The 27,209-nt window shown below is 41.5% G+C and overlaps 1 protein-coding gene across 3 annotated transcripts in view; it reads right to left on the reverse strand.

Moving 5' to 3' along the window:
- Positions 1 to 23,157, reverse strand: part of B3GALNT2 (beta-1,3-N-acetylgalactosaminyltransferase 2) — a 58,643-nt gene extending 35,486 nt beyond the window's left edge. The window contains exons 1-5 of one of the 3 annotated variants that reach the window (XM_030936489.1): positions 23,107 to 23,126; positions 22,840 to 23,007; positions 12,418 to 12,565; positions 6,959 to 7,059; positions 1,793 to 1,986 (exon numbers count right to left, since the gene is read on the reverse strand). In XM_030936489.1, coding sequence (XP_030792349.1) covers positions 1,793 to 1,986; positions 6,959 to 7,059; positions 12,418 to 12,565; positions 22,840 to 22,951 — 555 coding nt within the window. In that variant the 5' untranslated portion in view covers positions 22,952 to 23,007; positions 23,107 to 23,126. Of the gene's footprint in view, positions 1 to 1,792; positions 1,987 to 6,958; positions 7,060 to 12,417; positions 12,566 to 13,925; positions 14,049 to 22,839 lie in introns of all 3 variants that reach the window. The other 2 variants (XM_010384662.2, XM_010384661.2) reach the window with 2 other exon arrangements.
- Between the last annotated feature and the right edge of the window lie 4,052 nt (positions 23,158 to 27,209).

Raw genomic sequence — 27,209 nt, forward strand, 5'->3', positions numbered from 1 at the left:
TATAATAGGATCTGGATGCAAAGATAAGGGCCAGGTGTGGTGGCTCACACCTGTAATCCCAGCACTTTGGGAAGTCAAGGCAGGAAGATCACTTGAGGTTAAGAGTTTAACACCAGCCTGGGCAACATGGTGAGACCCTGCTCTACAAAAAATTTTACCAGTAGCTGGGTATGGTGGCACACGCATGTAGTCCCAGCTACTCAGGAGGCTGAGGAGGGCAGACAGCTTGAGCCCAGGAGTTTAAGGCTGCAGTGAATCGTGACTGGACCACTGCACTCCAGCCCAGGCAAAAGAGCGAGACCCTGTCAAACACCACCACCACCACCATCACCACCACCACCACCAAAACCCAAACCAAAAGACCCCCAAAATACTAAACACAAAACAGAAAAATGTTACCCATATTTTAGAGGAAAGATATTAATCAATAAAGACAGATGCTGAGATGACTCAGAATAAGCATACACAGATTTTAAAGCTGCTGTTACAACTATGGTCAAAGCTGTAGAGAAAAATATTCTCAAACAATGAACACGTAGGAAATTTTAGAGAAATAGAAACAGTAAAAAAGAACTAAATGGAAACTGAAGCACTAACAAGTATAATATTTAAAATAAATCTAAAATAAAAAATTCATTGGATAGGCTTAACTTCAGATTTGAGATGACAGAAGAGTCACTAAACTTGAATACAGATTAACAGAAGTTATCTACACTGGAAAAGAGACAAAAACATTGAAAAAAATGAACAGTCTTGTGATCTGTAGGACAATACCAAAAGATCTAACATACATGTAATTGGAATTCCAGGAGGAGTAGAGAGAGCAAGTGAAGTCAGAAAAGGTTCTGAAGACATTAATAGCTGAAAATCCCCCAAATTTGGTAAAAGACATAAATTTACAGATTGAAGGAACATGTAGCACACCTTGAACAAACAAAGCACACCATGCCTGGTGCGGTGCCTCATGCCTGTAATCCCAGGACTTTGGGAGGCTGAGACAGCACTTTGGAAGGCTGAGGAGGGCAGATCACTTGAGGTCAGGAGTTCGACACCAGCCTAGCCAACATGGCAATACTCCGTCTTTACTAAAAATACAAAAATGAGCCAGGTGTGGTGGCATGCACCTGTAATCCCAGCTACTTGGGAGTGGATATAAACATGTAATAAACCAAATACAGAAAAACGTTAACTGTTGTAGAATGTAGTTAGTGGCTATAGGGTTGTTTACTGAATAATTCCTTCCAGTTTTCTTCATGTTTAAAAAATACAATTCCATGCTACTCCTTCAGATGCATTCTGTGAACAAATCAGATTTCCCCACATATCAGGAACAGAGAAACTTCAGGGATTTTCTGTTTTCGGTAAAAGAATAACTTTTATTTCTTCTATATCTTATTACAAAAAAGGTTTGAAGCAGTTATTAGCTTTGTATCACGGACTTTTACAGTTGGAAGAAAGAGGCAATAATACTCATCCTAAGAATCCCAAACTTTTTTTATATCCATTACCAATTTTCAAAATTCCCTAGGCTTTAGGGAATTTTAAGTTGGAGATTTCTAATCTAGTCAACTCCTTCTTTTCTAGATATAGCACATTTATTCATAGATAATCTATCCCCAAACTAGTCTTACATCACACTACAGTGTATTTAGTCAACAGGGGAAGAAAGGTGAAAGTCTTTCAACCAGAGAGAATTATACAGTCTTCCAATCTACTTACTGTATGTCACAAGGCAAAGTTGATGTTTTTGAAAAAGAAAAAAGAGAAAAAACCTGTACAGAGCAGTGCATACCTCTTGTTCTGCCTGATAAAGTTTGACAGTGATGTTCCTCTGGAAACCCACATCACTGGCATCATAGAACACTCCAAGACTGGTAATAACGATGGGGTAGAGAACTCGGAAACTCACGCTGACAATTCGATCCTCAGACAGCCCTGATGAAGAGTCTTCGGACAGACTGAACGCTTCAATTTCCTGATTCAAAACTAAGTAATGAGAACAGGTTTATATAATTGAACAAATACAATCCTTTGTTTTACCAGTAGGAAGTAGTGGACTTAATGCCAAAACCTAGGTAATCATTTGCTATATAATTCACAAATGGCAGGAATTTTTAAAAAATGCTTGAGAAAAATGGCTGCTTCTGCATAAACATTTTTGAAATTTAAGAATAAAGTTTTCAGCCACATCTAAGTAAGTTAATTATCAGAACTGATTTAATAGCTTTTTGCATACATGGGTGCATATATATGTATAAATGCCACAGGAGATATTAAATTTAAGTCATCTATTTGGAAGGGTTGGATACATAGAAATAATAAAAACAGTACTAACTGTAGTCATAAATAATCAGTAAATTTGGTCTTACTCTGCAAATTCCAAAACTCCTACTTCTTGATAGGCAATTTAAAATATTTGTGATACGTGAGGCAATTATCACAGTATAAATAAGCAATTGAAGTCACTTCAAATAACACTGAAAAACTCTTGCTATACAGCATTGATAAAAGGTAAGCATATCAAACACAGTTTTGAACCACCTTCTATGTACCATTCCCCATCACATTTACATCTTCACTATTACCCTTGTGGTTGTGGCATTACCTTCAGTTTACATATTAAGAAACTGAGGCCCAAAATTAAGCAATTCACCTAAGGTCATAGAAAGTGGCAGATCCAGGAATCGAGTCCCATTTAGTGATTCCAAAGTCAGTCCCCTTTCCACTCCCCCATGGCTGTCTAATCAGTGCCAAAAGAGTTCTTTTCAAATAATTTTTCTTTTACTTGATTTATTTAATTCTGAGACAGTCACCCAGTCACTCAGGCTGCAGTGCAGTGGCATTAACATGGCTTATTGAAGTTTCAACTTCCTTTGCTCAATGGATCCTCTTGCCTCAGCCTCCTGAGTAGCTGGGACCGCAGACACACACCATCAGGTCTTGCTAATTTTCTGTAGAGATGGGGGTCTCATCATGTTACCCAGGCTGGTCTTGAACTCCTGACCTCAAGCAGTCCTCCCACCTCAGCCTCCCAAAGTGCTGGGATTACAGGCATGAGCCACTGTGCCCAGCCTTCAAATAAATTTTCTAATTACCATAAGTGAATCAGAATACATTAAATAAAGCAGTTCATAGGCAGGGAATATCAGTGCTGCTTTAATAATATAAAATCCTATTTTAAAAGAGTATATCAAAGTTCTTTGTATCTTTTAGAGCTGTGGTTTTCAAATTTTGCTGACTACACAACCCCATCAGTTAAAAATATTTGTACACACACCTATTTACTTACAAAATATATGCATATATTGTGGTAAGTTTATATATTCAGTATTAATAAAGACTGTATTTTCTTATTTTCAGATAAATAGAAATTCTAAGCCTAGGCAGCATGGCAAAATCCTGTCTTTACTAAGATACGAAAATTAGCTGGGCGTGGTGGCACACACCTGTAATCTCAGCTACTTGGAAGGCGAAGGCATGAGAACTGTTTGAGCCTGGGAGGAAGAGGCTGCAGTGACCTGAGATTGTGCCACTGCAGTGCAGCCTGGGCAACAGAGCAAGACCCTGTCTCAAAAAAAAAGAAATTATATTTTCTTCCTATACTCTAGCAGATCATTTGGATGCCTACATCAGACTTCCTAGAAGCTCTCTACACTCAGTAGATACTCAATAAAATGGGACTAACGGGAAGTGATGACTCTTACCTAATTACAGACATGAGCAGCAGGGAAAAAAGGAAAAATACAGTTTTTTGTCATGGGCTGGGCAAGCATTAACTGGAGAGTCTAGACTACAACATAATGGACAACAATACAATTTTTTTCTCTTTAAGATATTCAGTAAATAAAAGATATCCATAGGAAAAACCTCTTTATTAAAAGCAATAGGGCAAGCACATTATAATACAGCATTTTTAGATATTTTCTTATCTAAAAGAAATGTGCCTTGGGCTTCAAGTTACGTGGACACAGGAAATCCCGCTGCATTACAGTGCTATTAATCAACCCTTCTACCCCAGCCACAATATTACAATGATTAATGCTTACCATGACCTTCTGGTACTGAAATAACCATAACTGCCTTTGGATTATCGAAAAGATTAGATTCAATATTAAGTTATATACACATTTAAAAATTCATAATCTAGGTATTACATATATGAAAATGTTTTATTAACAGAAAGTTCTACTTCTTTACTTTTAATAAATAACAGCACTTAAGATAAAAAAAATGGTTAATTTAAAAGTGAAGGGCTTCTTTTTGTTTTTCAATTGTAATTTGTTGGAGGATACCATATCATCAGTGACATAACATTCTATGGGGTTTCTGATCCCTTTAAGACTCCAGTGAGGCTGGGTGCGGTGGCTCACGCCTGTAATCCCAGCACTTTGGGAGGCTGAGGCGGATAGATCACCTGAGATCAGGAATTCAAGACCAGCCTGGCCAATGTGGTGAAACCCCGTGTCTACTAAAAATACAAAAATTAGTCAGGTGTGGTGGTGGGTACCTGTAATCCTAGCTACTCGAGAGACTGAGGCAGGAAACTCGCTTGAACCCAGGAGGTGGAGGTTGCAGTGGGCCAAGATCACGCCATTGCACTCCAGCCTGGGCAACAAGAGCGAAACTCCATCTCAAAAAAAAAAAACAAAAAAAAAGACACCCAGTGAAAGCCAAAGGACTTTCTCATAATTCATACATAAAATCTGGTTACAATGTTAACTGAATTCATAGACATCCTAATTAAGAAACCTCTGTTTTGGCCGGGCGCGGTGGCTCAAGCCTGTAATCCCAGCACTTTGGGAGGCCGAGACGGGCGGATCACAAGGTCAGGAGATGGAGACCATCCTGGCTAACACGGTGAAACCCCGTCTCTACTAAAAAATATAAAAAACTAGCCGGGCGAGGTGGCGGGCGCCTGTAGTCCCAGCTACTCGGGAGGCTGAGGCAGGAGAACGGCATAAACCCGGGAGGCAGAGCTTGCAGTGAGCTGAGATCCGGCCACTGCACTCCAGCAGGGGCGACAGAGCGAGACTCCGTCTCAAAAAAAAAAAAAAAAAAAAAAAAAAAAAAAAAAAAAAAAGAAACCTCTGTTTTATAATACAGATCTGAATATATTGTCCAATTTATTTTAAAAAGCTGTTTGAAGCCCAACTTTATAAAATGGCAGGCTCTTTAAAATAATGTTCAGTACCTTCTACCTTCTAGGAACTATTCTAAATACATTATATATATCAACTTATTTCATCCTTATGTCAATCTCCATGAGGGAGATTCTTTTATCCCTAAGTTTACAGATGATAAAACTGAGGCAGAGGAGGTCACACAGCTAGAAAATGGCAGAGCTTGGATTGAGAGCCATGGAGCCTGCTTATAAAAGTCAGGTGTTATTTAACTATACAGTTTTAACAAACCTTAAAATATCAGAAGTCCTAATCAGCGTATTTAAGACTTGGAAGTTTAACCTCCCTTAGAAACAAAGCTGAACATAATGGGAAGTGCTAATAAACACAGACAGTTATAAATTTATCAGCTTCCTAAAATTGGTTCCCCGATGACACAGAGAACCTAATTAGGATCAGCTTTCTTTGTTGTCTTTGTTTTTTTGTTTTTGAGACAGGGTCTCGCTCTGTTACCCAGGCTGGAGTGCAGTAGAGTGAACAGATCATAGCTTACTGCAGCCTTGAACTGCTGGGCTCAGACTGTAGCCTCGAACTGCAGTCCTCCTATCTCAGCCTCCCAAGCAGCTGGAACTACAGGTGTGAGCCACCACACTTGGCTAATTTTTTTTTTCTGGAGACATAGGGTCTCACTATGTTGCCCAGGCTGGTTTTGTGCTCTTCCTCCTGCCTTGGTATCCCAAAGTGCTGGAGAAGCTTTCTTTACCCTCACCAAAATTTTTACCAACTTTTAATTTTAAGGCATAAATAATATTACTTGTGTTTTAAATTTTTTTACTATTTTTCTTTTACAGAAATAAATTAGACAATAATTCTAAGAGAAAGTGATTCATAATATTTGTTTCTTCAAGGTTATTATAAATTAACTGGTAAAACCAGCAGTTTTCCAAAAGTTCAAAATTTGGTAATTCAGGATTTATCTAAGCATAAGGAACTTCCAAATGCATATGAATCACACTGAAAAAGAGAGTCTCCTGGATCCTAAAGTTTCGATTCTGTAAAGAATCTCTACAGATACCCCAAGTCAATCTCTCAAAAATGATGAAACAGGTCGGGCGTGGTGGCTCATGCCTGTAATCTCAGCACTTTGGGAGGCTGAGGCGGGTGGATTACGAGGTCAGGAGTTCGAGGCCAGCCTGGCCAAGATGGTGAAACTCCATTTCTACTAAAAATACAAAAATTAGCTAGGCGCAGTTGTGGGCACCTGTAATCCCAGCTACTTAGGAGGCTGAGGCAGGAGAATTTCTTGAACCCAGGTGGCAGAGGTTGCAGTGAGCCAAGATGGCACAACTGCACTCCAGCCTGGGCAACATAGCAAGACTCCATCTCCAAAAAAAAAAAAAAAATGAGACATAAATTTAGATGAAAGATATTTTAGTCTATTAAAAACAGACTCCAGGGCATGGTGGCTCATGCCTGCAATTCCAGTGCTTTGGGATGCTGAGGCTGGTGGATCCCTTGAGGGCAGCAATTCAAGATCAGCCCAGGCAAGACAGCGAGACCTCAACTCTACAAAAAATTAGCCAGGTGTCGTGGCACGTGCCTGTAGTCCTAGCAGGATGGTGAGGCAGGAGGATCACATGAGCCCAGGAGTTTGAGGTTATAGTGAGCCGTGATTGTGCCACTGCGTGCTAGCCTAGGTGACAGAGCAAGACCCTGTCTCTAAAACACATAATAAAATAAAATAATAAAAAACGAAAACAGACTCCATACTATTAAGCTTAGCAACTTTTACTCAACATCGAGAATGTGTATGGCAGTCGAGAGAAAAGATGACTTACCTGGATTTGTGATGTTGAGTAGTTTACAGGAATAAGGATCCTCCCTGTCTTCCACAGGCACTTCACAGCCATGAGCACCTATTATGAACTTCACAAGCACACTGAGAGATGTGTTGGCATTAACATCAGTTACTGATCTTCACCTCGCACATGCACGTTTCCTCATGCCCATTTCAGAGCTTTTACTTTGAGACACAAGTGTTTATGAGGATTAATTCTCTACCTTTATTCTTCTAGTCTAGCAAAATGGGGGAACAAGCAAATTGAAAGTTGCTAACTACCAAGTTACTTATGCACGAGTCCTTCATTGCAATGTTATATTAAAGCAAGTAAGAATATGTCTGGCCTCACTACCAGCAAATGTTCATATCATTTAAAAGCAAACTATAGTAAAGTCAGCTTCTCATGCCCACACCTAAAAACATATCTATATCTAAAATTTTCCTTTGTTGCCTTCTTCTATTTCAGAAGGTGTTCCTTTTGCTCAGGATTAGGTCTTTCCATCCAAGAGGACATCCCCTTCTCTCCTAGACCTTGCTTCACTGGTTACCCCTGTAACTAGTGGCTCCTTCCCTCCACAGTAAAAACATGATAAAATCCTGACTCTGATTATTCTCTTCACCTTCCATCCTTCCTTGCTATCACACTTTACACTGAGGTCCTACAAAGAAACTAAAATTGCAGCCTCTTGTTTCTTACTTCCCACTCATTTTATAAAACAAGAGTTTTAGCTTTAACATCACCACCTCCACTGAGATTCCACTAATATAACCAATGAGCTGCTGCTAAATCAATAGACACTCTTCAACTCTTACCTTCCTGGCTTCTCCACGGCTTGATACTGCCCAGTTCCCTAAAATGCTCTCTTCCCTTCCTTCTGCGGCCTGCTCAGTCATCTTCACTGGCTCTTATTCCCCAGCTTGTCCACTGAGAGGGGGATTAGTTCAGGGCTCGGCCCTTGGGTCTCTTCTCAATCTACTCATTTTTTTTACTTCCTTTCCCTAGACAATACTATTTATTCTCAAGGCTTCAACTAGCATGGGAATGATTCCTGAATTAGTAACTCTAGTTTTATTCCTTTTTTTCCTTTTTTTTTGTGAGACAGAGTCTCGCTTTGTCACCCAGGCTGGAGTGCAACGGCGCAGTCTCGGCTCTCTGCAGCCTCCACCTTCCAGGTTCAAGCAATTCTCCTGCCTCAGCCTCCCAAATACCTGGGAATACAGGCATGTGCCACCATGCATGGCTAATTTTTGTATTTTTAGTAGAGATGGGGTTTCACCATTTTGGCCAGGCTGGTCTCGAACTCTTGGCCTCAAGTGATCTGCCTGCCTTGGCCTCCCAAAGTGCTGGGATTACAGGTGCGAGCCACTGTGCCCAGTCCTGAATTAGTAACTCTAGTTTAGACCCATGTTCTAAGTAAAGGACCTATAAATTCATTGGACGTCTTCATCTAGATAACCCACAGACAGCTGTGTGCTAAAGCCTGCTACTACTGACTTCTGAAAGTCAACTGTCAACTTTTCAGAAATTTTGTGAGACGGTTATTAAACACAGCCTTTATTTAAAATTAAATTATATAACCTTATAATTAAATATACATCAAAAAAGGAAATACTCAAATTAACCACAATGTTTTACTACATTTTACTATTATTTATGTTCTTGAGGTAATTTATATTTATTACATCTACATGGTGAAATAGTATACATGGCAAGCTATTGCTTATCTTTCCCCGACTCTGTGTTCAGAGATGTTACGTTAGTCACCCGTATTGGCCATGGTGGGAATATTCACACCCCAGAAACTGGCACATTGTACAAATAAGGGTTTGGTTTATTGTTTTGTTGATAATACAAATTAAGCTTAATGTAATGTGTCTGTCTATAGCCATTACAGAGTGAATAGTTCATAAAACAGTCAAGGAAGATACAATTCTAGTATTCAAAAACTATTACCTGATACAGCATAGAACTCACTGACTTTATTAAGTGTAAAGCTGACATATCTTGTCAATTTAGTCTTCACTGTTTAACTTAAAGACTTTTGTCAGAACTATACTCTTTTGTTAAATGCAACCATAAGTTGGTCATAGATAGGAGAGTCTGACAAACAACAAAAGCGTTCTATGAGAATCAACCGACTTCATGGAATTTACGATGAACAGTATTGTATAGGTTATTATCTGTCAATTACTGCTGTATATCCTTTATGTCAATAAAATGTATAATAAACATGTATGTACACATAAGCATCCTTTTTAAACCCAGAGAGCCAGTTAGTAAACCTTTAACAGTACACCACTGCCTGTGGGAACCTCAAGGTCAACATATACACAACTGAGCTTCTTTCCCATGAAACCTGCTCTTCTCATGTAGTATTTTTGTTTTGATTGATTCCACTATTCTCCAAGTCAGAACACTAGCAATCTTCCCAGCCTCCTCCTTCATTTTCTACAGTCAATGACCTTATTCTCTCATAAGGTCACCTCTGCAGATCAGCTCCTCAGCACTCAACCTTCCGCATGCCTGTTATACATGATCTGCTCACTGTCTGCCTCTCACAGTCATATGCTCCCCCCCTCTTTTCTTTATATACATCTCTCTGCTCTCCTACCTCTCCTGGTTACTTCTCTCACACTGTGCCACAACCCTTCCCCCACCACCACAAGCCCTGTGCTCCAGTTATATAGAAGCGTTAGGAGTTTCTCATACACCCCGGGCTCTTTGCTATCTACTTATATCACAGCACATGTAACATTTTATTACACTATCACACCTATTTCCTTCTACTAAATGTCAAGCCCCTCCTAACACTCAGGCTACACTGTATTTCTCTTTGTATTCTACCACACATACCACACTATCTACTTACAGAAGTACTTAGTGTTGAGTTTGGGTCCTTTGGAGAAATGCAAGAATGGAAAATATGCCATAACCACAGAAACGCAGTTTCTGTTACTAATTACCAATTAAGGCAGAATACCTTTCATAGACAACTAGCATTTGGAATAATAGTATAAACAGAAATGAGTAAATGTGCTAACTAAATTATTGCTAGTATGTATCAAATTTGTTTTTGGAGCCATCTTACTAGGTACTCTTACTAGATCCACAAAATTACTATGTCCCAGGAAGGTGTTTTTGCCTAATATCTATTTTTATACAGACAGCTGATCATTTTCATAACACAAATCGAGCGTGCAAAATTTAAATCAAGACTGTTATGATGGCAAATAAATTAGTGGTGAATGTCTGAATATTAACTTTACTCATTACATTTGGTTCTGAGTCATTCATTCAATAGTTGTTGAGTGCCTTTGTCTGCACCAAGCTAGGTTTTAGGTATTGGGAAAACACCAATGAAAAAAACCTGAACCCCCAGTGCTCATGAAACCTACATTCAAGTGGAGAAAGACAAACAATTTTACAACTACATACAATACAGATGCCAGTTGGTGATAAGTGTTACCAAAAAAAATTAAAGCCAACTAAGGGAGACAGAAACAAGACAGGGATGGGTTGCTATTTAATATGGGGCTGTCTGCTAGAGTGACATCTAAGCAGACATCTGAAGGAAGTGAGTCCCGAGCACATTAGTGAGAGAGGACATAGCAAATGCAAAGGCCCTGAGGCAGGAGCACTTTTAGTGTATGAAAGTACAGTAAGGCGGCCAGGGTACGGAAAGTAGATGTAGATAAGGTCAAAGACCACAACAAAGACTTGGGGTTTCACTCTGAGCAAGAAAGGAGGTCAATGGAGGGGTATGAATAGAGAATTGACATAATTTGACTAATTTTAAAAGGATCACTCTGGCTGCTGTATGGAAAATACAATGTAGGGGGTCAAAGGTAGAAGCAGTAAGTTCAAAGAAGGGGGCTTCTGCAATAATCCAGGTGAGAAGTAATGGCAGCCTAGATCAGATGGTAGTGGTAAAGGCGGTGAGAAGTCAGATTCTGGGTCTGGTCTAAGCAGCATTAGGAAGGTATGCTGATCGATTGGATGTGGCAGGTAAAAGGAAAAATCAGGATAACACCAAGGGTTTTGGTCTGAGTAACTGGTGGAGGAGTCACTATTTTCTGACAGGGAAATACTATAGGAAGTACAGCTTTTGGAGGTGGTTCTGATAGTAGTGATGATTCTGAGGTCTTTCATTTGCTGTGTAATAGGCTCTATTATCACTGCAACCATGAACTAAAGAAACCTGTCTTCAAAAGGAATGAAAGCTACTATGAGAAAGCACTACTAGCGACAAGAAAATTCACAATTAAGCTGGGTTCGGTGGCTCACGCTTGTAATCCCAGCACTTTGGGAGGCCGAGGCAAGCAGATCACCTGAGGTCAGGAGTTCAAGACCAACCTGGCCAACATGGTGAAACCCCGTCTCTACTAAAAATACAAAAATTAGCCAGGCACGGTGGCAGGTGCCTGTAATCCCAGCTACTTGGGAGGCTGAGGCAGGAGAATCACTTGAACCCAAGGAAGTGGAGGTTGCAGTGAGCTGAGATCGGGCCACTGCACTTCAGCCTGAGCGACAGAGCGAAATTCCGTCTCAAAAAATAAAAATAAAAAAAATTCACAACTGCAATTTGCTTGTATAGCTACTTAGTCACAAATGTGCCAGTGCTATTCTATCCTGAAAGGGCATTCTCTGCTTATCACCCGAGTCTTCACTTAAATAGAAGTCAACTTTCTATGCATTTCTTCTCCTAGTCCCTCACCACACAATCTTCAGAGGCTGATCTCATTGAGAACAGCCTAAGGCTTTGGGCTCCTAACTAATAACTGAGAGCTGTCTAACATCAGCATGAAAGGGATTACCAAAGCTCAGTTTTGGAAGGGTAGTCAGGAAAAAGAGCATGGCATATTACACACTGCAGATTACACAACTAAAAAATACTACAAAACTGAAAAAAATTAAATTTATCTCTGTGAAGTTAGTGAAAAGTATATTTAGACATGCACGTGTCTAAGGAGAAAACTGCTCTAAAATGGAACCTTTTAAGAATTGCTATTCTAAATCAAAGCGAAAAGAAAACAAATCACACTGGGTATCTAAATACTACATATGCTAACCAGTGAATATACTCTCTTCCAACTATCACTTGGCTTAAAATGTTGGTTAAATTTACTTTTTGGCCCAAACTATACGGAAGAAAAGCAAATGAAACAGCCATTTCTCCCAGGAAGAGGCCACATATCTGAATGAACATTTCTATTCAAAATAAGGTTTTTCAGAACTTTTTTTTTTTTTAATTAGGCAGGGCTCATTCTCATCACGCAGGCTGGAATGCAGTGGTGCAATCACGGCTCACTGCAGCCTCAATTTTCTAGGCTCCAGCAATCCTTCCACCTCAGCCTCCCAGGTAGCTAGGACTACAGGCACGCACCACCATGCCTGGCTAGGTTTTTCAGAACTCTTATTTCAATAAACCAGGCAAGGCAACAACTCAGAAAACCTACCGTTGACTTAATGTGGGATGCTGTAGCAAATGCCCCATCCAGGTGCTTCTTATCACGTTTCGAAGTTCATGGTTATTGCGAGCTGACAACACACCAACTACCACATCATAGTGAGTAGATTTCCACTGAGGAAATAAGGCCAACTGATCTAGAAATAAGAACAATACATTAGAAATAAGTCATGTATCAATTACTATGAAGTTCAATATGTATCATAAGTTTATTACAAAGTAAGTATATGTTTGTAGGAAATTCAGATAAATACAAAGAAAAGAATTTTTAAATCACATATAAACCCAGTATCCAGAGACAACCACTAATAACATTTTGGTGTAGAGTCTTTTTTGTCTTTCACGTATATATGTATGTATTCATGCTCACGTAAGTATATTAATTCTTCAAAACAAATAAGATGTTTGTGGTAAGAATCTGTTTCAAAAGGCAATGTAGCATAAAAAAATAGTAGGCATTAAGAGTCAATTAGGCCACAGTTAGAATCCAGGCTCAATCATACATTAGCTATAAGTTATTTAGCTTCTTGAGCTTCAGTTTCCTCAACTACAAAATGGGTATAATAATACTTCTCATAACGCTGTTGTAAAAATTAAATGAGATAACATGTATAAAGCTCATGGTTTAGTATCAGTTATATAGGAGGCATTCAATGGCAACTTAAAAAAATGTGCTTTGAAAAGTGAAGTCCTACATTAATGTTAGGTATTAAGTTTGGCGGATGAAGTTGAAGGACTTCCACACTGGAAAGTAATGCAACCCTTATTTATGTCAATGAATTCTACAGCCCGTAAACCTTTTACTACCTACTAAATATTCTAAAGAATGACGGGAAAGCAATATTTTTAGTAAAAAAAATAATAATAATAAAGTAACAAGTCATTCTGAACGGTTCATTTTTTATTGTCATAAGGTCTAATGGGCAGGGTTACATTTCCATCTAAAACTTGTCCTTAGAAGACAGAAGAGAAAGATATACTTTGTCCTTGTTTTTCATCACCAGTTTTAAGGCTTGAGAGCTACAAGACTATATATAGCTCTGATGAGGTATCCATTTCATCTCTTTCTCCAGTGGTGGGAACTGATCCAAAAAGTTTCCAAAAATAAATTACTGAAGCCCAGACTCTTTACTACATTAAATGCAATGTTTTTATATACCATGGGATCTAGGTATTCAGTCTAAAAGACAACAAAACCACGTTGATATTTTTTTCAAAGGCCCAATTAAAATAATAAAAACAGATCTTTCTACTAGGATAATTTTAAGGATCTAATACAGAAATTTTTGTGTAGATACCTTATTTTCCACAATAGATATATTTCTTAAAATGTTCCATTCTAGGGCAGGCACAGTGCTCACACCTGTAATCCCAGCACTTTGGAAGGCCAAGGTGGGCGGATCACCTGAGGTCGGAAATTTGAAACCAGCCTGACCAACATGGAGAAACCCTGTCTCTACTAAAAATACAAAATTAGCTGGGTGTGGTGGCACTTGCCTGTTTTCCCAGCTACTGGGGAGGCTGAGGCAGGAGAATCTCTTGAACCTGGGAGATGGAGGTTGCGGTGAGCCAAGATCACACCATTGCACTCCAGCCTGGGCAACAAGAGTGAGACTCCACCTCAAAAAACAAACAAAAAAAGTTCCATTCCAAATGGAATATAGGTATTTATTATTTCACCCTACAATGAGTCATGTACTAAAAGGAATTCTTTTATAAAGACAAAATTTATTTTTAAATAAACTCAAATTTTCATGGATTAAGCTTATTAATAGGCCATATTTATTGAATACCTAATCTGTGAAAAGCACTACATATAGAGTATCATTTAACGTTCACAACCCATTGAGGTAGGTACTTGTTCTTTTTTTGAGACGGAGTCCCACTCTGTGGCCCAGTCTGGAGTGCAGTGGCGCGATCTCGGCTCACTGCGACCTCTGCCGCCCAGGTTCAAGTGATTCTCCTGCCTCAGGCTCCCCAGTAGCTGGGATTAAAGGAGCCTGCCACCATGCCTGGCTAATTTCTGTAGTTTTAGTAGAGATGGGGTTTCACCATCTTGGCCAGGCTGGTCTTAAACTCCTGACCTTGTGATCCACCACCTCGGCCTCCCAAAGTTCTGGGATTACAGGCGTGAGCCACCGCGCCTGGTCCGGTACTTGTTGAACAAATGAAACACACAGAGAATTCTGTAACTGAAGTCAAACAGCTTGCAAATGGCTGGGCTAAGATTTAATCCCAGGCAATCTAACTCCATTCTTTATCACTGTTCTAGTCTATAGCTATACAGCTTAATATAGCTTATCTGAGTCTAAATTCTGATCTTTTAATGCACAATACCAGTTCAACTGGTGAATTAGCAACAAGCGGATCACTCAACACGCTGGGTAACACATCAATTTTTTTGAATTCATGGCTCAGAACATTTTTTCTCAGATACATAATTATATGATGAAAGCTGTACCTAGTGCTGGAACTCACTCTAAATGAGTGTCTGAATTCGGAGACTAATTTAAATGACTACATAAAATTGACAATATGCCTCCCCACCTTTCTCACACAGAAATATTACGTACATTCTAGTGTCAGGAAGGAGGCAAAGGTTCTGACACTGATTCCACAGCCAACATATTGTATTACGTAAGTATGAAGTTATTTAAATCCCTGTGCTTCAACTTCTTATTTAGAGAAAACTGACACCAAAAAATGTTTTAGATATTCTATTTCATTTGTTTCAAAGTCTCATCTCAAAAGATTAAAAGCTGTAGGGCAAAAACCACATTTAATCTAAATGCCTCTTTTATCTGACATCATCAGAAAATAAGGATGCTGCACAAAAGCAAACTTTCACAATATTTGAAACATCACTTTTAATGCCAAAAATTTACTACCTTATTTTTGATGGCTAATCAAAGCAAATTTTTTAGAAATAGATTACACAGAGAATAATTTAATCTTTTCTTGAAGTCTCAAAATCTTCATGAAAATTTCTCAAATCTATCCCTTTCTTGTCATTAATTCTAGCTGCTGCTCAGTTCGGTCTGTTTTTTCACCTGGACTAATATGAGGGCATCCTAACTGGTTTCTACCTGAATTCTCCATATAATTGTCAAACAAGATTTTTCTAAAAATAATAAAGAAATACAAAGATTACCATGTGGCATGAAAATCCCATGCATTATGGATGTAAACTACTTTTTGATCTTATTCCACCTCTGCCACTCTCAATGCCCCCTGCTTCTAACCCATGTCTAAGCTGCTTCTGTTCAACTGCTTTACCTTACAGGCATTTCTCTTTTTCTTGCAGAGGGGAAGTAACACAGCATACTGCGGTCTTTTAGAGAGCTACTTCCAGATATACTGAAGTCAAATTTCAGAAAAATAGGTCTTTTAACCACATACCATTAAAGTAAATTAGTCCAACACTCCTGAGTACTGTGTTACACAGTACAAAACCCAAAGTAGCTGCATAATAAAATACCTGTGTAAGAATGTTCCTCAAATTTCTAGCTCCCCTTATCAATCTGGCTCTGAACTCTTACCACCTTCTGTTTTATGTTACAAGAACAGGGTACCTAGTTGATTCCGGTGTCTAGAAACAGAGGGAAAAAAACGTGCTAAGAAGTAAATGTGATACAAAACGACATAAAGATCATTCAGAAAAGAAAAAAGGCAAATAGCAAACCTATGAAAACATGTTCAACTTCAATAAGAATCAAGTTTGAATTACAGCAATGAGACACCAGTTTTCTCCTACATTCAAACTGACAAATGTCTTCTTAAATGATAGTAACTAGGCCGGGCGCGGTGGCTCAAGCCTGTAATCCCAGCACTTTGGGAGGCCGAGACGGAGGGATCACGAGTTCAGGAGATCGAGACCATCCTGGCTAACAAGGTGAAACCCCGTCTCTACTAAAAAATACAAAAAACTAGCCGGGCGAGGTGGCGGGCGCCTGTAGTCCCAGCTACTCGGGAGGCTGAGGCAGGAGAATGGCGTGAACCCGGGAGGCGGAGCTTGCAGTGAGCTGAGATCCAGCCACTGTACTCCAGCCTGGGCGACAGAGCAAGACTCCGTCTCAAAAAAAACAAAACAACAACAACAAAAAAAATGATAGTAACTAAATAATGGGTACTTCAAGGAAATGTTGTTAGTGATTTCAAGAAAGTGGCTACTCTCCACCAGGCGTGGTGTCTCATGTCTGTAATCCCAGCTTCAACTCTGGGAGGCCGAGGAGGGCAGATCACAAGGTCAGAATTTCGAGACCAGCCTGGCCAATATGGTGAAACCCCGTCTTTATTAAAAATAAAAAAAAAAATTAGCTGGGCGTGGTGGTGCACGCCTGTAATCACAGCTACTTGGGAGTCTGAGGCAGGAGAATTGCTTGAACCTGGGAGGCGGAGGTTACAGTGAGCCGAGATTGCGCCACTGCACTCCAGTCTGGGTGACAGAGCGAGACTCCTTCTAAAAAAAAAAAAAAAAAGTGGCTACTCTCTTGCATTGCTGGAAGGAATGTAATTTGGTACAGCCATCTGCAGGGCAATTTGGCGATGTGTCACATAATTTAGAATGGTATAATTTTGTCCAGCAATTCTAAGAACTCATCCTAAAGAAATAATCAGTGATATACTCAAAGATCTTTATTAATCATAGTGTCACCTATTAATAGCAAAAAACTGCAAGCTACATAAATGCATAAATAAGGGACTCATTAAATAAATTATGGTGTAGCTATATGACAGAATACTATGCAGCCATTAAAATTACATGTTAATCATATCATTAAACATTATTCTATTAATATATATTAAGATAAACAGGCTATAGGAACTATGTAGATACTAGATGGTTCCCTTTATATAAAGTACAAAAGTAGCCAAATTTCTGCCACTGGTTACTATCCCTGGTAGCCACAGAATAGAGCATGAAGGGAACTTCTGAAGCATTGATAGTTTTCTTTTTTTAAATTTGGGTGGTGATTAGTTGGGTGTGTTCAATTTGTGAAAATATATCAAGCTGCGCCAGTTTTATTCTCCTGATTTACTCACTCAAATGATAGAGCATCTCCTATGCTCATTGTTCTAGATGGCACAGATACAGCAGTAAACAAAATCTTCATAACGTCAGGAATAAATCACAGTCCCAAGCAAGCTCCCTGAGAGTAACCTAAGGGCCATGGGAAAGTTTTCCCTCTGAAGGTTCGGAGAAAATCACTGATAAAAGATTGATAGGAGAAAGGCATATAAATTTATTTGATCAGTAAAGATACAGGAGAAAATGCCCATTTCTATGCTTAGGTTTAACAAAGTATGGATAGCTATGTGGAAGTAAGATTGGACAGAAGTGTTAGGATCTAATGTTAACAGACGGAGCTGGAAAACCCGGCAATGCCTATCTAGATTCTTCTTGTCCTCTCAGAGTATACACCTTCCTACTGGGTATGGGATAGGACCCGCTCTGATATGAGGTTCTTATGACCTGTAATCAAAGAAGGTAGGTTAGGTAATTTTTACATAGAAAAGTGGTGGTGGTGGGGGTGTAGTTAAGAGTAGTATGTTTAGGTTTTATGGCTTTGGGGAAGAGGGATTTTAGTTTCTACAGTTAGCCTCAGGTGAGAATGCAAGGCCAGAGAGAGGACAGCAGCAGCAGGTAAGAGACAGCTGCTTCTGAGGCCTTATTCTGGGGTATTGTTTTCTTCTGAGACCCTACAGTAAGAACTATTTCTTTTCTTTAATATGTAATATATCCTAAGAGTCTGGCAACCTGCTCGACTCTGCACTGAGTGGACACCCAAAGGTCTATTAAAGTCTAAGTGAGGGCCTGGCGCAGTGGCTCATGCCTGTAATCCTAGCACTTTGGGAGGCCGAGGTGAATATATCACTTGAGGTCAGGAGTTCGAGACCAGCCTGGCCAACATGGCAAAATGCAGTCTCTACTAATAATACAAACATTAGCTGGGCGTGGTGGTGCACACGTGTCATCCCTGCTACTCGGGAGGCTGAGGCAGGAGAAGGGCTTGAACCTGGAAGCAGAGGTTGCAGTTAGCCAAGATGGAGTGCCACTGTACTCCAGCCTGGGCGACAGAGTGAAACTGTGCATCCACAAAAAAAAAAAAAAAAAAAAGTCTAAAGAAGGTTGACATCAAAATTGATTGCTCAAAATAAGCCTAAGAGTCTTAAAAATCAGACCAAAATTCCACTCGCATATGCATGCTCTTGGAAGAGATCAGTCACAAATAGATACAAATGTTGAAAATGAAGAAAACATGTAAGCCTATCATAGATCTAATGATAAGGACAATCATCATACACACTACCAAAGACACCTCCCAAAACACACTAGCACAGGCATCAGCTGCCACCAGACTACCACTCCTCTCTAAAACTCATGGAGTGTTTACTATGAAACAGGCACTGTTCTGGGTGTTTCATTAACTGAATCTACACAATAAGTCTATGAGATCATCATTTTATAAATAAGGAAACTGAAGCACAGAGACACGATTAGCATATAGGGATAATTTTGGAAAAACTCACCCCAGGCAAAATTACAAAGCAAGCTCAATTTGTTTTTTGACCTTCTACTGGCCCTACGTCTGTTTCCATTAGATACTGTGAGCACCTTGGGAGCAGGGACTCGGCATCCAGCACAGAACCTAACACTCAAGTACTTGTTGAGTGAATATGCTCCTTTGTCTTGGCTTCTTTCTTTCCAAAGAGAAAGAGAAGTCTTCTTTTGTCACATCATTTTTCTAAATTAACCGTTAAATAATTCCTACTTAAGGCATTACCCAAAACGAGTATTTTTTTTTTTTTTTTTTTTTTTTTTGAGACAGAGTCTCTCTCTGTCGCCCAAACTGGAGTGCAGTGGCCGGATCTCAGATCACTGCAAGCTCCGCCTTTCGGGTTCACGCCATTCTCCTGCCTCAGCCTCCCGAGTAGCTGGGACTACAGGCGCCCACCACCTCGCCCGGCTAGTTTTTTGTATTTTTTAGTAGAGACGGGGTTTCACCGGGTTAGCCAGGATGGTCTCGATCTCCTGACCTTGTGATCCGCCCATCTCGGCCTCCCAAAGTGCTGGGATTACAGGCTTGAGCCACTGCGCCCGGCCCAAAACGAGTATTTTGTAATCAAGACATCCTATGTTTAGATTCCTTAGTCCGATGGTTATCTCCACCTGCATTTTCCTCTGTCACCCTTAGGTGTGCTGGATTTCACTTTCTCTTTATCAGTTGCTTTCCCTGACTGGTTTAAGGGAAGCTATCACATTTAAAAAGTTGCTGATTCTGGAACTAACGTGACTCACTCACTTCATTCTGGTCCCTGCTCAACTGTTACCTCTTCAGAATGGAACAGACTTCCCTGACCTATTTAAAACCATCTCTTTAATCTCTTAACACTGCTTTATCTTTTTTCACTATACTTATCACTACCGCTGTGATATTTATAATTATTTCCTGATGTTCTGTCTTCCCTTCTAAATTGTAAACTATACGAGGGCAGGAAGTTTAGCTTGATTATTGCTGTAATTCCACACCTACAATCGGAGCTGGCACAGAGTAGGCTCTCAAATATTTGCTGAATCAACTGCCAGCCAGAGAGCCTTTTTTTTTTTTAACATTCAGGAAAGGTAAACCTTTCAAAAAAAAAAACCAAAAAAAAAAAAAAACAAAACTGCCATGACTTAATGAGACTGAAGACAGACAAAGCAGTAGAAGAGAAAAAAAATATTTAAAAATGTTAATTTGGCCGGGCGCAGTGGCTCACGCCTGTAATCCCAGCACTTTGGGAGGCCGAGGCGGGCGGATCACGAGGTTAGGAGATCGAGACCATCCTGGCTAACACGGTGAAACCCCGTCTCTACTAAAAATACAAAAAATTAGCCGGGTGTGGTGGCGGGCGCCTGTAGTCCCAGCTACTCTGGAGGCTGAGGCAGGAGAATGGCGTGAACCCAGGAGGCCGAGCTTGCAGTGAGCCGAGATCGCACCACTGCACTCCAGCCTGGGCAACAGAGCAAGACTCCATCTCAAAAAAAAAAAAAAAAGTTAATTCAAGAAAAGAATACTTAGCAAAATCTTGTGTTTTTTTTTCTCCCATTAGGCTTAAAGTAAAAGCATTCAATTGTAAAAACACCCAACTATTTTAGTTTCAACATGGTGACAGCACAATGGTCACTGTAAAGGTGACCATGTGATACTAAAGGAACTATGGGAAATTTTAGCATTTAAGATGCTTCCACTGCCTTTAGTTTTGAAAGTACCAAAAGGAAAAAAGGAAAGATAGGAGTCAGTCGTGTTTAATTAATTAACTAATTAATTTTTTTGAGATGGAGTTTCGCTCTTGTCACTGAGGCTGGAGTGCAATGGTGCAATCTTGGCTCACTGCAACCTCCACCTCCCAGGTTCAAGTGATTCTCCTGCCTCAGCCTCCTGAGTAGCTGGGATTACAAGCATGCACCACCATGACCGGCAAATTTTTGTATTTTCAGTAGATACAGGGTTTCGCCATGTTGGCCAGGCTAGTCTTGAACTCCTGACCTCAGGTGATCCACCCACCACGGCCTCCCAAAGTGTTGGGATTACAGGCGTGAGCCACCGCGCCCCGCCAGTCAAGTTTAACTTAGATTATTAAAATATCGATGGGTTGACAGGTGCAGCAAACCACCATGGCCACACGTTTACCTATGTAACAAACTTGCACATCCCGCACACATATCCCGGAACTTAAAAAAAAAAATCCTATTTATTATCTGATCAGATACACAGTACTCATTCAAAGCCAAAGTTAATTAACATAACCAGTGTTGATCTTCTTACCTACGTTATTACCCTGTCCCTTTCTACGTTCTTTCTTCATTTCCTTAATCTAGCCTGGTCTAACTGGATGGTAGATAAAGGAATCATCCTTCACGTGCAGTAAGGGAGTAGGAAAAACTTGTCTCAAACTAAGAAACTGCCTAGCAAGTCTACCAAGATTTCAGTTTGAAGTCTACTAAGATTTCCGTTTTTGTTTGTTTTATTGAACCCTAAACAACCATTAAGGTCATCCACAGACTTAATGACGCTCTGCAAGGAGATTCCAGCAGGGCTCACTCATATAACAAAAGAGAGAAAGCTGTAACACACAAGCAGATGTTACAAATCATTTTTTATATATGGCACTCTCTTCTTAGTTCACTTTACAAAAACCTAAAAAACACTGAGTAAAACCCTGGCCCATTAACTGGTTAAGTGCACAGTAACACTGTACTTTCGTTAAATCACTTAAATACCGTTCAATTCTATTCAGGTCACACAAATTCTTTTCAAAGAGCTAGTGATCTAATAAGAAAAGAGATTGTTACCAAAATAACCTCAACATAATTTCATATAACTGAGACTGTTTTGAGGATTGCCGAATACTTTCTACTTATAAGGCATAGAGTGCTGAACTGCAAATACTCAATTCTAATTTTAAGAACTTTTGGATTAGAAAACAGCTGTTTTTGGGAGAGACAGTAAGGAAAACAAAGTCCCAGTATAGTTACAAAATAAGTATTATACAATATTTAAAAGAGCTTTCTAGGTTTCTTTCATGTCCTAGGGCAAGCCCTTAAAGATACAGGGAAAGCTAACGTAGTGTTCAGGGTGGTGGAACCCACTAACAAAATAATCCACTGGGCACCGTGAGTAAAGCGTTCTACTAGGCTGTGACGCGAAACAAGAACAAAGGTTTCATTCCTACGAGCGATTAAGTTTTAGAGTAAACAGACATGATCGTTAAAGAATTCGATATTTCCACGTAAACTGCATTAGCAGGTTATGTCCCAAACTCACAGGAACAACTCCACTCTCAGCCATGCCCTATTTCATGTCTAGATTTGTTTAACCAACTTACATCATAATCCAAGAATACGAACTACTGTATATTCTTACAACAAAGTCATTCCTTAAAAGCAAAACCCAGCCACCTTTGAAAGCACGCACACACATTATCCGTGGCACTAAAACACCAGTCTTGACGGAGAAAGACCAACAACTTGGGGGGGAAGAAAACAACTTCAGAGCCCCAGCTCCCAAAGCAGCAGGCGCTGGCGGCTGAAGGGCACACGAGGTTCCGCTCCCGGGCGAACCGGCGGCGTCCGACATCACCGACCAGGCCTGCGGACAGGCGAAGGACTTGCAGCTGCGGGCGCCGGCTCTGCGGCCGTTAAGGGAAACGGGGAGGTGAGAAGTGGCGGGGACACGAAGAGAGAAAAGCTCCCTCAAGTTTGCCCGATGTTAACGCTCCAAGGATGAAAAGAGCCATTTGTTTCGTCTGGGGACCGTCGCGTTTGGCCCTTCCCCCGCCTCCAGCAATTCCCGGCGAAGCCCCGCGGCACGGAGCCGGGCCTCCCACCCCCCGCGGCCGCCAACTCGCCCGGCTCCCCGAACCTCACCTGCAGGGCCGGCCCCGGAGGCGCGGGCGGGCGGCGGGGAGCGCAGCCGCAGCCAGAGGTGCAGCGCGGCCCCGAGCACACACGGGCACAGCAGCACCAGCCAGTTTCGCATTGGCCGCCCCCGCCGCGAGCCGGGCTCTCCCGCGTCCCGGCAAAGAGGGAGGGGACCTGCAAGTGCGGAGACTGAGGGGCGGCGGCTGACGCGCGACCACTCCGAGCACGCCCGCCCTCGCGCTCGGCGCCTTTCGGGGGACTCCTAGCTACTACCTGCCCCGCTCCTCCGGTCCCTCAGACCGCGGGTGGCCGCGGCTTAGCCGGCCGAAGCCCCGCCCCCTCCGCCCGGCCTTCCCACCGGCTCCGCCCACCTTTTCGCCCACTCGCCCCGCCCTCTCCTTCCGCGTTCCCACCCGCGCCCGCCGGCCGGCCGGGAGCTGAAGTCCCGCTCTGGGCCCAGGCAGGGGGCGCCCACGGTTTAGAAACCACATTTCCCATAATCCTAAGCACGCGCTTCCGTCGCTCGGCAGCCGCGGAGGCAAAGCAGGAGGCCCCACACAGAGCATGCGCATCCTCCTTGGCGTTTGCTGCCACCCTACGGCCCAGGGAAGGTAGTGCCGGAGACCCGGTGCTCAGAGGCTGCCCCGAGCCGAGAAGGGAAATGCGCTTTGCCTCAGATTTGAAGGAAATCCGAGTGGCCCTTGTGTGAAATCACGCAGAGCTCCTTTGTTCTGGGTGCTTGCTTGTTCGCCTGCTGTGGGAGGTGGGATCCTGCTGACGTCTCCTTGGCCCGAAGAGCGGGCGAGGAAGCCCGAGTGCCCGCGCCTGGAGCGGTGAATCATCAGGGATTAGCTCTGGTGCCGTGGGTTCCCGGCTCTTTGCCCGGTTCTGTGCTCTGGGAACGCAGGGCGACAGACAGCGAGCGGGGGACTAGGCTGTGGAGCACGATGACGACGGGCCAATCAGGGTAGAACTGCACGTGCTCCGGGTTCATCTGGAGCTGGGAGCGAAACGGGAGCCGGGCGAGCTGGGAGAACGTGGGCTTCGGGGACCCGAGGAAGGGCGGCCGCAGCGCGCCTTCCAGGCAGAATGCCGGCCCCGCGTCTTGCGGCTTTGCCAGGGGTGGGAGCCCTCCTGGCCCTCCGGGCCCGCGCCAAGGCAGCCGGAAAGCGGGGACGGGGCGGTGAGGGCACTGGGGTGAGGATGGGAGAGAAGGATGAGAACGAGCGACTGGGCTATGGGGCGGCTTTTGTTTTTGTTTTTGAAACGGAGTTTCACTCTGTCATCCAGGCTGGAGTGCCAGTGGCGCGATCTCAGCTCACTACAACCTCCGCCTCCCGGGTTCAAGCGATTCTCGTGACTCAGCCTCCCGAGTAGCTGGGATTACAGGCGCCCGCCACTGCGCCCAGCTAATTTTTGTGTTTTTTCAGTAGAGACGAGGTTTCACCATGTTGGCCAGGCTGGTCTTGAGCTCCTGACCTAAGGTGATCCGCCCGCCTCGGCCTCCCAAAATGCTGGATTACAGGCGTGAGCCACCGCGCTCGGCCGCGGTTGTTGTTTTTAAGTTTCCACAAGTGTGGAAACAGGTGACTGTATTATTGAAAAAAAGTCTTGGATGACAGAAGATCCACCTCAGACCAAAAAAATACTTTGGCTCGCGGTGGCTCACGCGTGTAATCCCAGCACTTTGGAAGGCCGAGGTGGGCGGATCACTTGAGGACAGGAGTTTGAGACTAGCCTGGGTAACATGGTGAAACCTGTCTCTACTAAAAATACAAAAATTAGTCGGGCGTAGCGATGGGCACCTGTAGTTCCCAACTACTCAGGAGGCCTGAGGCAGGAGAATCGCTTGAACCCAGGAGGCGGAGGTTGCAGTGAGCAGAGATCGCGCCACTGCACTCCAGCCTGGGTGACAGAAAGAGACTCTGTCTCAAAACACACACACACACACACACACACACACACACACACACACAAACAAATAAACAAAAAAACCCAAGAAAGTAATAATTGGTTGCCAGAAAAGGAATACTATTTTTATCCTCAAGAAAAGTAGTAAATGGCCTCTGTTGATATTGTAAAATTTTCATTTTGTGGATAATTAGAGTGAGTTATCCAAAAAGAGGACTAATCACTCATTTTAGCAGAGCTAGTCATTTGACAAATACTTACTGAGCTTCCATTATGTGCCAGGAGCTTTTGTAGGTACATTAAGTACACCTGTGAACAAACTAAAGCTCCCTATCCTGTGTCGATGGGGGGTAGGGGGCAGACTATAGACATAATAAAGAAATAGACTCAACCAGCATGTTAGAAGGTTATTCCTGCTCTGGAAAATATAACAATTAGGGCCGGGTAGGGGAATTGTGAGTGTGGGATTGAAATGGGACAGATGGCAGTATTAAATAGCAGTATTTAAACAGCTGTTCAAAGTTAAAATGAGCACTAAAGGGAAGAATAAACATAAGTCATCCTAATATTTTAAATAATCAAGATGTTGTTTCACTTCACAACCTAGAGGGGAAGTTTTTCACTGGCACTCTTACAGGCTTGTAACAAAAATAGTTTTGAATAACTTTATAACATCCTTCGAATCACATCACAGTGGGAGCTGTTTATAGTACTTGTTCATAGGACCAGGGACCTTTCCACTTACCTGTTTTCTACTATCCCCTAATAATCTCATGACTAAAGTGAGTTAAGATTGCAAGAGAGTAACTCCTGTAATCCCAGCACTTTAAGAGGCTGAGGTGGGAGGATCACTTAGTCCAGGAGTTCAAGACCAGCCTGGACAACATAGCAAGACCTCGTCTCTACAAAAAAATTAACAATTAGCTGGGCATGGTAGTATACGCCTATGGTTCCAGCTACTCGGGAGGCTGAGGCAGGAGGACCACTTAAGCCCCAGAGTTCAAGGTTAGAGTGAGCTGTGATCACACCACAGGACTCAGCCTGGGTGACCTTGTCTCTAAAAAAAAAAAAAAAGTAAGAGTGACAGTATGTATAATGGAAAGAATAGAAAAACTCAGTAGTGATATGAATAGTCTGTGCAGTCAAGGGGCTCATAGTGTAAGTAGGAACAAGTTAACAGAATTAGAATTAGGGAGAGACAAACGAGGGTGGTTGGTAACCATGATGGCAATTCAGTGTGAAAAGTGCTCTGAGAAAGGAATGCACAGGATGTTAGAACGGCACAAAACAGGGGGTACAGCTGTCTCTACTCATGGGGGATTGGTTCTAGGACCTTCTATGGATACCAAAATTCAAGGATGCTCAACTCCCTTATATAAAATGGTATAATATCTGCATGTAACGTACACACATCCTCTCATATACTCTAAATTTTCTCTAAGTTACTTGTAATACCTAATATGATGTCTACGTGTCACTTCATTCACGTGGATTCAATGGCATGCAGCAAATTCAAGTTTGCTTTTTTCTGAATTTGAGGTTGGTTGAATTCACAGATGCAGTACCCAGGGATATGGAGGGCCAACTATATTTAACTCTACTTGAGAGTCCCCAGAGGAGGCTATTCCTTGAAAATACAGGGCTAGGCTTGAAGTCAAAGTGGTCAGTTAACAAGGCCAGAAAGTAGGAAGGGCATTCAAGAACACTGTAGGCAAAAAAAATAAAAAATAAAATAAATAAATAAACCTGAGCTAGTGATGACACGGCAGTTAGGGAAATGTAAGCAATTGGTATGACCTTAGTGCAAGTTAGGAACAGGGCAATGATGAGAAGGTGAACAGAAGGCAGAGGCCAGGTTGTAATCGTAAACTATGCTAAGGAATTTGGACTTTATTGTGAAGGCTCTAGAGAAGAATTTTTTTTTTTTTTTCTGATTACAAAAGTAATACATGATCATGAAAAGGAATTTGGAAAACAGAAAAATATAAAATCATACTACATACAATTCATACATTTTTAAAAGTTTTTTCATTTAAAAAATTTGCCATTCATACTATAAATAAGAATTTATATCCAACTATTTTCACCTAACCTATAAGCCTTCTCATATTTAATTAGTAGTCTCAGAAAATATAACTTAATCATTTGTCCACACCATAATTTCTTATCTGGTCCCGTATTATTGGACATACAAGTTGTTTCCATTATTCCACTATAATAAGTAATACTGCCACTTCTGTGCACAAAACTTTTTCCACATTTCAGATAATTTCCTTTTCTGATATTATTTTTAAGCCGCTTTATTCATACTGCTATTGTTTCAATGTGTATGTCTGCCTTCAATAGGTTTCTCTTATCCCACTTACCTTATATTTTTAAAAAGTTCTTAACTAATCCAAAGGACAAAACTTTTTCATCACTGAGACTGAATATTCTTATGTTCTTAGCTGTTTCTATTTCTTTTG

Source organism: Rhinopithecus roxellana, chromosome 8 (assembly GCF_007565055.1).
Source record: "Rhinopithecus roxellana isolate Shanxi Qingling chromosome 8, ASM756505v1, whole genome shotgun sequence".
Lineage (NCBI taxonomy): Eukaryota > Metazoa > Chordata > Mammalia > Primates > Cercopithecidae > Rhinopithecus > Rhinopithecus roxellana.